The sequence below is a fragment of the Eutrema salsugineum genome, unplaced genomic scaffold (assembly GCF_000478725.1).
Source record: "Eutrema salsugineum unplaced genomic scaffold, Eutsalg1_0 scaffold_1, whole genome shotgun sequence".
NCBI lineage: Eukaryota > Viridiplantae > Streptophyta > Magnoliopsida > Brassicales > Brassicaceae > Eutrema > Eutrema salsugineum.
In genome coordinates this window covers 16525543-16538535 of record NW_006256909.1, presented here as the reverse complement: position 1 = coordinate 16538535, position 12993 = coordinate 16525543, and the positions used below count along the sequence as shown (strand labels likewise).

Here is a 12993-nt window from a genome sequence, read left to right as displayed (position 1 = left end):
CAGCGGCTTCCGCACAGGCCGAGCCTGAGGCTGATCCGATCCCGCCTGTACCGTATGCCCAGTTTACGGTACAGGATCTTCTGGCGCAACCCGGTCGTGAGACCATGAACAAACTCGACCCGGATCGAGCCCCCGACACCTTTGGTACGTTATTTTTTGCCTACAATATTTTTAAATTAATTATATTTATTCTTATATATTTGATATTAATTAACTTTTGCTCTTTCCATTTGACTAGGTTTACGACCGACAATGCAGTCGGTCGTAACGTTGCGGATATCATCAAGGGGTTTTTCGTACAACCCCATACCAGCTGGAAGAAGCTGGATCAGGCCACACTTGACACTTGGTTCAAGTGTTTTGCGGTAAGTAATTTACCATTTCCTTTAATTTTAATTTTAGATTTTAACGTTTTACAATAATTACTAACTTCTTTTTTTTTCTTAGCAAAACTGGCATTGGGAAACATCCGCACACAGACGTGTGGAGATGGCCTTCAAGGAGAAGGTCAAATTCCGCCTCAACAACACCGTTTCCGACTGGAAACGGAAGTGGGAGGTCGACGGCGACAAGGCCAAGCCGGCGCCTATGTCCAATACCGTCTGGCGGGGCCTTGTCCAGTATTGGTTGGATCCGCACAACCAGACTACGGCCACCAAGTGTTCCCGATCTAGGTAAGTCGTAGTTAATTTCAATAATATTTATATTATTTTTTTTCTTATAATAGATTCTAATCAAAATATTTTTTAGGAACGCTACTGACGATGCGGGAAATCGGAAGAACGTCCCGCACACTTCCGGCCAGATTCCTTTTGCCGGAAGACGGCTCATGATGGTAAGTAAATTAAAATCATTAATTTTTTTGTTTTCAAATAATTAACTCTTATTTCTTGATACTAATTAATTTTTTTATTTTGATTTTGTAGGTCGAAGATAACGGAGGAGAACTTCCTCCGATGACAAAGGTTTTCGCCGAGACGCATAAAAAGCGTAACGGCGAATTCACGGATTCTCGGGCGGAGGAGATCTACAACGCCACCTGTGCGGCGATCGAGGAGCGACAGACGCAGCTGACTCAACAGGCGTGTCAAACGTCTCCCGGAGGTAGCTCGGTCCAATCGACCCCGGCGCTGACGGTGGCGGAGATGGACCAGATCTTCAAAGAGGTAATTTTAATTACTATTTTTATTTAATGTAACTTTAGTTTAAAATTATATTTCTAACCATAATGTTTTTAAATATTTGTAGGTTGCCCCAAAGAAAAAGGGGCGGGTATTAGGGATGGGGTCCATCCGTGATACCCCTAGAGCTACGGCGACTGGTCACGTCCGGGTCCCGGATCCGGTTATCCGCCAGGAGATTGATCAGATGCGGACCCGGTACGAGATGAGGATCGACCAGCTCTACGGTCTTTTCGAGATCATGGGAGCCGACAACCCGGTACTCATGGCGCAGTTGGACAAGCTGCGGGCTGATGGGGTTGTCGGATCGTCTGCCGCCGGGTCATCCACTAGGACGCAACCGCCGGTGCAGACGGACGAGGAGATGTTCCGATCTCTCGGGGTTGAGCCTCCTAGAGCCGGAGATCAGGCGCCGGCGGAAGCATCAAACCGAAGACTTGGCAAGGAACACGTCCAGGACGATGTGGAGGAGGCCGGTGACGGGATCGATTTAGATTTAGATTTAGATCTGTAGGGTGTTTTTGTAAATTACAATTAATTTTAATTTCAAATTTTCATAAATTTTAAATTGTGAATTATTTTTTTTTATTTAAATTTTAATTCGAATTATTTGTTTTTTAATTTTCAATTATATTAAACGTCGTATAATCATCGTAATAGATTTATTCAAACCTTCGTACATTCGTCGTAAATATTACGACGAATTTACGACTACAATGTACGACGACAAATACGACGATTATACGTCCGAGAGTTACGACGATTTTATGACGAAATGAAGAAATACTTTGCGATTGATTTACGACGATTTATGCGTCGTACATTTTACGACGATCTTACGTCGACCATTAACGACCACTTAACGACGGTCTAGGCGAAGACCAAGTCGACGCAATTCGATGTAAACTTGTCGTAAACTGTACGACGCATTTACGACGATTTTGTTTCCCTCGACGTTACGACGAAACAAAACCGTCGTATATTATACGACGATTTTACGACGATTTGTCTATTACGACGATGACTTTACGACGATTTCGAAATCGTCGGTAGTCCGTCGTAATGGCCCTATTACGACGAATTAACGACCATTTCGGCCGTTGTAAAATGATGTTTTTCTTGTAGTGCGGTAACCTGTGCCAGATGGTCGTCAATCTCTTGCACTGCTAGTTGCTTAGCACCTTCAACTTTTTCCTGGATACAAAAACTATACATAAGTCTATCGTGAAAATTAAAAAATCTATCACTCTCAAGAAAACATGTCTACCATATATGTTTGGATAGCTAGTGATTGGATCTCTTCGAAAGCATATAACTAAATTGAATCTCATAACGCCACTGATCCAATCCTAAATCCTCATAAACAATTTGTCGAAAATCCACCATGCATGAATAAAACATGTTAGAAGAAAGAAATACAACATCAAGAGAGCATCTGATACATGGAAATGGAAAATAATCTACGACACTTAAGGGCAGCTACCCTAAATGTAGTTAATGCGGTGGTTGAATGTAGAAAATTCGATAATAACTGCTGGACAAATACGTAATTTCGTATAAATAAGTCTACCTTCAAATGCAGGAAAATAACTCTATCAATTTGTATAAGTCTACCAATTCTTAAAAAGTCTACCAATTTTTACAGAACTCTATCAACCTCGATGCTCCAAGATGAACAATAAATCTACTACATTACCCTAAAATGTCAAATAAATCTATCACCATCAAATATCTCTATTACATTGTGTAATATATCTATCACTCAGAAAACATAACTCATGTAAGAAAATTTAAATATAAGTCTATCACTCAGAAAACAAATCTACTTAGATATAACAAATCTACCACGCGTTTTTAAGTCTACCCAATACACAATTAAATTTATCGTTATGAATTAAAATCTCTAGTAGTAGATTTATATTCTTCGTAAACAAGTCTATTTTTTATAAAACAAATCTACTTCAAAAGGTAAATAAGTCTATCAATTTCGTCAACCGAAGTCAACTTTTCGTCATTGTATCTACCAAATCGAAATAAATCTACCTTACAAAACAACAAATCTATCAACAAAATAATATATCTACCAACAAAATCAAATCTACCTTAACGTTAATAATAAGTCTACCAACAAAAAGTCTACCAACAAAAAATCTACCAACTTTTTACAAATCTATCAACATTTACACAAATCTATCAATGGATAATATATCTACCTACACACGTGTAAGTCTATCAACAAAAATATCTCTACCATTAACAATGATAGACTTATTTTTTAACGCGTTATTTTGACTGCTGGCGTGAAAATTAAATAATAATGGTATTTTCGTAAATACGTTTTTTGTCATCAAAACATCCGAAGGGTAAAATCTGGATTTTTCAAAAAGCGAGATTGTTCTACTAATTTCGAGATTGTAAACTTGTTCTCCTAATTACCAATTTTTTTAGGGTCGTTACAGCAATCCTCCCATGATATATTCATATGCTTCATGATACTCTTTATCATCTCCACTAGTGTTCTTTTTAGCGTTTATACTATTCCATTCTGTTGAGGGGAATAATGAGCTGTCAAGTGTTTTTTTTTATGCCTGAGTTGTCGCAAAATTCATGAAACTTTTAAGACAAACTCAGGGAAAAAGGCCGATTAATACCTCAACACCGTAATCTGGTACCAATAAATACCCAAACAATTTTGATAGGTTAATTAGTACCTGAACTTATTAAAATCGATAAATACATACATCAACAATGTTTTTGTCGCCAATTAGTACATTGACTTTCTCTCTGTTAGTCAAACCTGTTAATTTGCAAACGGAATCCGACTCAGACGTCCCGGTTGATGCAGTCATTCCAATTTGATTTCGAACACCACTCAAACTCTAACTATTGATGTTCTTCGCTGTTTTAAGTCGTCGAAGAAGAGTGACGAAGAAGATGAAAGAAGATATAAATGGTTTATTTTTTTAATGTATAATAAATTTAAAATAACGTCGTTTTTGCCTTTTTCTAGATTTTTAATCTTAAATGATGTTACATTGGTTTCATTCGAACAGAGCATCCACCGTGGTATCCGAGTCGGATTCTATTTGCAAATTAATAGGTTTGACTAACATAGAGAAAGTCAATGTATTAATTGACCTCAAACATATTGTTGAGGTATGTATTTACTTATTTTAATAAGTTCAGGTACTGATTAACCTATTAAAATTGTTTAGGTATTTATTGGTACCAGATGATGGTGTTTAGGGACTAATCGACCTTTTCCCCTACAAACTCACCACCTCTTGTTCGAAGTGTTTTTGATACTCATTCTTGTTTCTTACTCGACTAGTGCTTTGAATTTTTTGAATTTGCTGAACCTTTCACTTTTCTCTTTCAAGAGAATTGACCACATATATCTTTGTTTTTCAATTAAAAAGAAAATTATTGTTTGATTTAAAATTGAAAACAAAATAGTAAAAATAAAATTAAAAGCTAAATAGTTAGATTCAGAGACTCATGATAAACTTGAATATAAATCACTTGGCTTAGAAACTAACATATAAGAATGAAAAAAGGAGTATTGATCGTTAATCAAGGAATCGGGAGCAAACTTATTCTGAATCTGAGTAAAAAAGCTTGTCGGCTTAACAAGCTTAATTTACTCCATCATGCAACAATCTATCATATTTCAACATTAAATGTTCACAAACTTCACCTACTTTAGAATTCAAGATTCATTTCCAAATTTTCCTTTTTTTTCTTCCAAATTTCCAAATTTCACAATTATTTATCACCATTTTCTTACACATTTTATTTCGGAAAAAAGAAACATTTTTCCTGTATTTTTACCCCAAAAACAAACCCTAAAAAGCTTACAGTTCCATTTCGGCTCCCTATCCCTGCTTCACCACAAGAAGAACAATTTAGAAAACTACGATGGCGAAGAAGCTCAACCCTTTGGAAGATCCACCTACATCATCTTCAAGCGACGAAGAGGAAGTGGAAACTTTGTCTAGAGAGGAGGAGGAGGAGGAGGAAGAAGTCGAAGAAGAGATATCCGATGATTCTTCGTCTGAAGAAGAAGACGAGCTCATGAGTCCCGTCAAAATTCCGTCCAGGAAGAAACCAAAACCTCCGTCCGCTGCTGTTACAATTGCTGTCCCAGGAAGATTGTCCATTACTTCTGGATCGGAGTCGAGTCCTTCAAAACCCACAGAGAAAGAGGTTCGTGGCTCGCCGGCGATTAAATCAGGGAAGAAGCGGCCGGATGAGAAAAACTCAACGGAGGTGAGTGCGAAACGGGCTAGGAAGGTTTCAGAGGAAACCGAGAAACAGATTGTAGAGGCTACGAAGAAACCGTTGTTTCAGAGGCTGTGGACTGAGGAAGATGAGATCTCTCTGCTACAAGGTATGAACGATTATGAGGCTGATAAAGGTTATAGTCCGTACGTAGATATGGACGGGTTTTATGAGCTAGCCCTGAAATCGATTAGCTTTCAGGCTAGTAAAAAACAGTTCAGGGACAAGATTAGTTTTTTGAAGAAGAGGTATATGGGGAAAATGAAGAATGGTTTAGAATCGTTATCAGAAGGTCATCATTAGGAATGTTTGAAATTGGTCAAGTGTATTTGGGGTTCTGATGGGATTGCTTTTAAATCTGCTGTTAAATCTAATGTGAAGAAGAGTGAGAAGAAGATAGAGTCTTTGAAACCTTGTAAAGATGTTGAAGAAGTTAGAATGGATCTTGAATCGGGGGTTAAGTCTAATGTGAAGAAGAGTGAGAAAAAGATAGACTCTTTGAGACCTCATTATGAAGAAGTTGAATCTGATGGATCTGTCCTTAAGTCTAATGAGACACCGAAGAAGGGTGAGAAGGAGCTGGACTCTTTGGAAGCTAATGGTGAAAGGGTGGAAGAAGATAGAGATGTGTTAATTGTAAAAAGGCAGAAGAAGATACGGAAGTGTTGATTCATGGAGGAGATTCAGGGTCTATTGGTCCAAGAGCATATGACTGGTTTGAAGAATCATTTCTGGTTCGATCTATTGTGAGTTTAGGCGTGGATGAACAGTTTGTGAAACAGAAATGGAGCATGGTGGCTGCAGAGACTAAGACGAGGCTGGAAGAGAAGTGGAGGCAGTTGCAAGCCAAAGAAATGGAAATTGTGTTGCAGAAGACTGACGTTATGCGAGAGGTGGGCTCTGTCATTGCTGAAGCATCTTAAGAATAAGGCATTAGGTATATATAGGTTTATCGGTTTTAATGGAGAAGGAGAGGCAAAGCCTTTGTCATCAAATTTAGGAATTTCGTAATCTCTCTACCTAACTTTCTGGTTTGCTATTGATCGTATGAACTCTGTTTTGGATTGTTGCTAATATTCAACTCCATGGAAGTAAGTTATGCCAAGATCCTAGCAAGATATGTTGATTGAAATTGATTTCTTCTGAACAAATGTTGCTGACTGAGTAAAATATTGCAGAAACCATCTTTCTTTAGTATAATGTTTTGAATTGAAAGCAAAACAAACGTGTTTCATAAACATTTCTTGGAAACGCTGTGGAAACGCGATTCCTAAACATTTCTTATTTCGTGAGTTAAACCAATCTGATGAATTGGATAAAATTTCTAATTCCGTGAGTTAAGCCTTAAGGCATGTGATGATGAATTGGATAGCATTTCTAATTCCGGGAGTTAAACCATGCAATGCTGTTTTGCATATGCTTAAAAAGATCTCAAAAAGAAACAATATGTTTTTTTTTGTTATATTAGAGCTACTTGAAGAAGAAAGCAACTTTCTTGTTTATCAGAGAAAAAGGAACATCAACACACTCTTGTTTATCAGATTACCAGATTACTAAGAGCATGTGCAATGGTTTTCTATTTTTGCTTATAAACTCTATTTTTACTATATAAATAGAGAAATAAAAAATATATCCTAAATAGAGTATACATTTTTTTATTTACAAAACAATCCTTAAACTTTTATATCTTTTATTTTACACATAAGCAATAAATAAATAATAAGATACCACATAATATTATACTTAATTAAACTATATCAACAATAATTAATTATATAATCATATAAAAGTTTAAATTACAACAACAAAATCTATTAAATAAAGAGAAATACAACAAGATAACTAAAACTAAAATTAAATACAATAAGTTTAAAGAGAAACTCCACCTCCAGAAGTTGAAATAGCGACAGATAAAAGTATCCAATTTCAAGATTTTTTTTGTCGATATAGACAAATAAAAGACAAAGGATCTCATTTCTCACTTTGAAATCCTTAACTGATCATTTGTGAGAAAAATATGCTTAAAAATTTATTATTTATTAGGTTTTCAGTTAATATGATGTAATGATATTTTATAACAAATAAAATTTTAAAAATATGATTATATTGAGTTATTGTTAAAAATAAAATCAATAGAAGTTTTTTTAATTTTTTAGAAGTAGAAAGTCTTGTAAGCAATTAATAGTAATACATAGAGTCAAATATAGATGCAACATTGCAGTAAACCCCTTCTTTGTTTTTAGAGAACTCTATTCTATTTTTATAGTAAAATATAGATGTAACCATTGTAGATGCTCTAAAACTATCGTTAGTTATTTTTGTCATTCCACATTTTCCTTTATTTTGAATATAAAAAATAATTTTCTTCGTCGGGATGATGCTTCATTGTCATCTTCACAATAAAGTAATGAATAATGGTCTTTCATACTTGAAAGTTGCTGTTTAAAGTTGAACTTTATATTACAAAATACTAGGATTGAATCAGTGCTATAGTGCAGAGTAATTTTCTTAAAATTAGTTTTGACTTTTTTCTAATTTTTTTAATATGTCTAACTAATTATTATAAATAAAATTATCAGACCAGACTAAGTTCTTAACTTAATCCATTTTGCATAGTGTGAAATATAAATATAAATTTAACTAACTTTTGTATTTATGAATATTCAGACAAAATATTACAGATTATAGAAAACAATATTGCAAAATTTTGAATAGATTTTTTTATGTATCGATTATTATTTAAAATATTTAATATGTTAATAATTAAAAATTAAATACAAATATTTTATTTAATGAAAAATAGACTTTTTCTACTTTGTAATAGTTTTGAAAGAAAATTATTATTATTTTTATTTACGCTTTATTATTCGTAACAATATTTTATGTAATAATATATTAGGATACTGACTCGCACATGAACGTTTTTATAAAGAAAGATGAAATGGACCAATGTTAAATGTATTAAATGTAAAGAATATAAATGGGCTCATATGGTCAATAGTAGAATCGCAGCAATCTGCAAAATATGTAGTAATTGACCAATGTTTTGCATTATTTTCTAAATATTTTTATAATTGACAGATTCTGTGAGCAATAACCATAGGAAAAATTAAAAATACAGAAAAAGAGAATAATATGTGACATATTTCTAGTTAGCCATCGGTAACCGGACAATCGAATATTCCATGAAATTTGAAAATTGAGAGTAGGATTACAAAGATATCTGGAAAAGAGAGTCATAAACTTGACACACTTAAAGTTGTATGCATGAATTCTATTTAAAACTAAAGGACGAAATAGCATTGTAATCCATTAATTATTGTCTTTGTTACTGCAAGAAAATGTATAAAATTCCTTATTGTCAATTATTTGTAAATTGGAAATTGTATAAAATAACATTAAATAACTAACCTTGAACAAATAAATTTTTCTTTATGGATGTGGATATTATGAATTGAATTAAAAACTTTCAGACTCTCTGCTATCATTTGTGAATAAACTCTTCACAACAAAATCTTCAATCTCAAACCATGAACCTTTGGTTAGTAGAGTTTCGAATAAATCATGAAATTGTCTTCTTACCCGAATGCGTATTGTATGATCCTTTGCAAATGAAATAATGAATATAGTTTATATATGTTAAAAATAAAGTGAAATAGTTGAGTTAGTTATAGTTAACAAAAAATGTTAATTAGTACCTTCGAATCAGCAATAAGCAATTCTGATGTTATGCCTTGATGTGATATATATTCAGTCCACTTTCTCAACAATTTAACACGGATGGACCAGTCGAGCTGAGGTTCAAGTCTTCAGTATAATCAAATGCATCCATTTTATGCTCTGAAGTGAAAGCTTAAAAAATAGTTAGTGGTAGTATATATATTGAAAATGTTCAAGGCCTCTAAAATTTAGGGTTTAGAAGATCTTGTTAAGAAATTTAAAATAAATGCGTATATTCAATCATTATATGGTAAATATCAAATATGGTAAATATCAAATATGGTAAATTACAATGTATATTTCCAAATAATATATTGACTGATGTAATTGTACTCCGCTTCATGATAACATTAGGTATATCATAATATATACAAAACTTTAATGATCATTGTTATTAAAGTTTATACTCTATTTAGCAGAATTCATTGGTCAAAACTAATATGCTATATTATAAGTATATGTTGGAGTCGGTTTCATCCCAAGCATCTAAACCATCTCGAAAATGACTAAGTACCTAGGAAAATCGAGCTGCAGCAAAAGACACTCGAATGGGCCAAATGCATACGGGAGATGAACAATCGGGCCGAGCTGCGCACAAGGATATATGGGTCGAGCCGTACCACAAAGGATGGGCCGAGCCGCACCTAAGCTGGATTGGGCCGAGCCGCACCTCAGCTAGATTGGGCCGAGCTGCATCTTGATGAATTGGGCCGCGGTATGACGTTTCGACGAGCAGATTCCAACAAGTGGACCTAGCCGTGAAGAAGCGTTATGCTGCGGTCGCATGAGGCGATAAGGAAATATTCCAAAAATCTTTCCCGAGATTTTCGGCTAGGTGGTTTGTAGAATTCATATAAATAGTCGATGTATAACGTTCATTATGTAACTTTTCATAATTTGAGAGCAATAAGACTTTAACACTTTCCCAGAAAAAACCTTCTTTCGATCTTGAGTTCTGTCGAGAAAAACCCTAGAAATTTCCGATCCTAAAGAGTTCCTTTAACAAATTTTGGTTGTGCGAGTTTTGGCTCACACAATTTGGCGCCGTCTGAGGCGACATCAAAATTTCTTACTCTAAAATCGAGAAGACTTTAAGATCCGAAGAACATGGGAGCAATACTTCCGAAGACGAGAACAACAACAACAACAACACGGAGAAGGACACTCCACCACCAAGCACGACAATGACAACAACCGAAGCCCAAGAGGAGATGCGGAACATGCTGGTCACGTTGATGAAGAAGATTGACGAGCAGGATAAGAGGAACGAGGCGATCACGGAGAGGCTCGACGCGATAACAACTGAAAGACGGCATCCGACATGGGGAGCCAGGATCTCCGATCCGACAGATGGATGCAGGAGACACTTCGACTTCTTGACGCCTGCAGGAGCAACCGGTAGTGGCGCAAGAAATCCCATGGCTCCGCCGATGTTTTGCTCCCTCGATGAGCAAACTCCAGCAGCCACCCGTGTCAACATAACCGAGCGCCTCCACTTCGGCAAAACTCAAGACGGCTCGGAGACGAGGATGAAGCTGGCATAATCGACGTGGACGCCCAACAGAACGATGGTACCAAAAACTCGCAGCAAAAAGGCTCGGCTCGGCGAATAAGTCAAGAAGAACTCACCTCGGCGCTTAATGGCATTCAAACTGATGGAGTCACCGACCCGACTCACGACAACGATCCAGTTGAAGGAGAGGAGAACCTTCACTGGGTCAAGCAGGCGGCATACGAAGACGAGCCAAGGAGAGAAGATCATGAGTGACCTTGTCCACCTAGGAGAATGACCCGCGCACAGACCCAGGAGATGGAAGAATTGCGAGCCTCAATGAGTCGGACAGTGGCAGAGATACGCACCATGAAGTCTCAAGTACATAACGCAATAAGTGTCGCGCCGGAGATTGACCGAATGCTCAAAAAAACTCAAAGAACTCCGTTCACGGTGAGATTCACGGAGGCTAGGATCCCCGAACCGGGGAAAGTCAGAATCCCGTTTTATAAAGGCACGACCGACCCAAAGGCACATATCACGGCATTCCGCATAGCGATGGGACGAGCCTTCACCACACCAGGAATGCCGCCAATCTGACCGAGCAGGAGAAAGATGCCGGTTACTGTTTGTTGTTCGTAGAACATCTCAAGGGAGTCGCACTGGAATGGTTTTCAAGTCAGGAGCGCAACTCGATCAACAGTTTTCAGCAGCTATCCGCTTTATTCTTGAAGCAGTACTCGATGTTCATGAAACGAGGAAATTCTGACTCTGATCTATGGACGTTAACCCAAGGACCAAACGAGCCGCTTTGAGGCTACATGGCAAGATTCAAGGCAGTCGTGTCCAAAGTAGAAGGAATAAGTGACAAAGCCGCTCTTGAAGCCCTAAAGCGATCCTTATGGTACAAATCCAAATTTCAACGGAAAATGGTGCTCAACACGCCACAGACCATCGAGAATGCCTTATATCGATCATCAGACTTCGTTATAAACAAAGAAGAGATGACAATTCTGGACGAACAGTACGAAGCAACGAAAGCAGCAATCCGGACAAAAAAGTTTTGTGAATATCACCAAACCCACGGGCATTCAACAGTGCAGTGCCGAACTTTGGGAGCAAAGCTCGCAGCTAAAATGGCAGCAGGAGAACTCCAGAGCGCGGTGAACCTCAAGGACCTCGCCCCCACCAAACCTAAGGAGGGGACCGAGCCGAATAGCGCGACGGAAGAGACAAATCCACCCCGACAAGGAGACAATACCAAGCACGACAGGAGAGGCGAACCCGAAGAACGATCTGAGCCGAGGCAAAAGATCAACATGATTATGGGTGGATCCCAATATTACCAAGACACGGTGTCCTCCATCAAAACCTATCGGCGCCGAGCCAAAGCAAAGAAGAACTGGACCGAACCGACTGATCTCCCAAATACAGTGATCTCTTCTGCCGAGGAAGAAACGACAGGGATAGACTGATCTGTTTTGTTAGTGATTGAACTGACAATTAGAGATCATGACGTAGTTAGAGTACTCATCGACAACAGGAGCTCGGTGGATGTTATCTTCAGGGAAACACTCACAAGAATGGAAATTGACCTCTCTGAGGTGACGGCTACCCCTAAGCCTCTAACTGGATTTTCGGGAGAAACAACGATGACTATGGGCATGATCAGGCTTCCCGTGGTAGCAAGAGGAGTCACCAAGATCGTGGAATTTTCAGTTGCTGACCACCCAGCGATCTACAACGTGATCATGGGAACTTTGTGGATTAATGCCATGAGAGCAATCCCTTGAGCCTGTCACCTCTGCATCAAATTCTCGACTCCAGCAGGCATCAAGACGATCTGGGGAAATCAGAAAGAGTCGCGAATGTGTTTCCTGATGGAGCACAAGTTAAGGAATCATGTTTCTGACACACACGCCGATGTGGATCGCAAGAAGCTTAAGACAGACCGAGAGTCCAAGAACAAGCTCTCCAAACTCTTCTAGCAATTACAGATCGCAGAGCCACAAAACACCCGCCAAGCCAGTATGTGATGCTTGGACTCGATATGCATAGACGAAGCGCATCCAGGGAGTTGCGTCGAGATCGGAACCAAGTTAGAAGATCCCCTGAAAAAAGAACTTCTTTCCTTCCTCAGGGAGAATGTCAACACTTTCGCTTGGAGTATGGAGGATATACCGGGCATAAGCATCGACGTGACCTATCACAAATTAAATGTAGACCTGACCTGTCACGAACTAAATGTAGACCTGACCTTCAAATCAATCGAGAAGAAGAGGAGGAAGCTCGGCCCTGAACGAGCTAAAGCTGTCAACG

At 37.7% G+C, this 12993-nt stretch overlaps 2 protein-coding genes across 2 annotated transcripts; both read left to right on the top strand.

Moving 5' to 3' along the window:
- The first annotated feature begins 5051 nt into the window (after positions 1-5051).
- LOC18030380 (probable transcription factor At1g44810) lies at positions 5052-6594 on the top strand. The gene is given in 2 exon segments (XM_024150122.1): positions 5052-6096; positions 6099-6594. Coding segments are annotated over 2 exon segments (1284 nt in total). The 5' UTR covers positions 5052-5099; the 3' UTR covers positions 6386-6594.
- Positions 6595-11495: 4901 nt separating this feature from the next.
- On the top strand, positions 11496-12467 carry LOC112082084. The gene is made up of 2 exons (XM_024149176.1): positions 11496-11980; positions 12182-12467. The coding sequence occupies exons 1-2, from the start codon at positions 11496-11498 to the stop codon at positions 12465-12467; spliced, it is 771 nt and encodes a 256-aa protein (XP_024004944.1).
- The last annotated feature ends 526 nt before the right edge of the window (positions 12468-12993 follow it).

Bases quoted from the DNA above. Each gene is read 5' to 3' on its own strand.
- LOC112082084 (XM_024149176.1), top strand. From the start codon at position 11,496: ATGGCAAGATTCAAGGCAGTCGTGTCCAAAGTAGAAGGAATAAGTGAC. The intron at 11,981-12,181 runs GCAAAAGATCAA...ACTGACAATTAG, and splicing joins GAAGAACGATCTGAGCCGAG to AGATCATGACGTAGTTAGAG.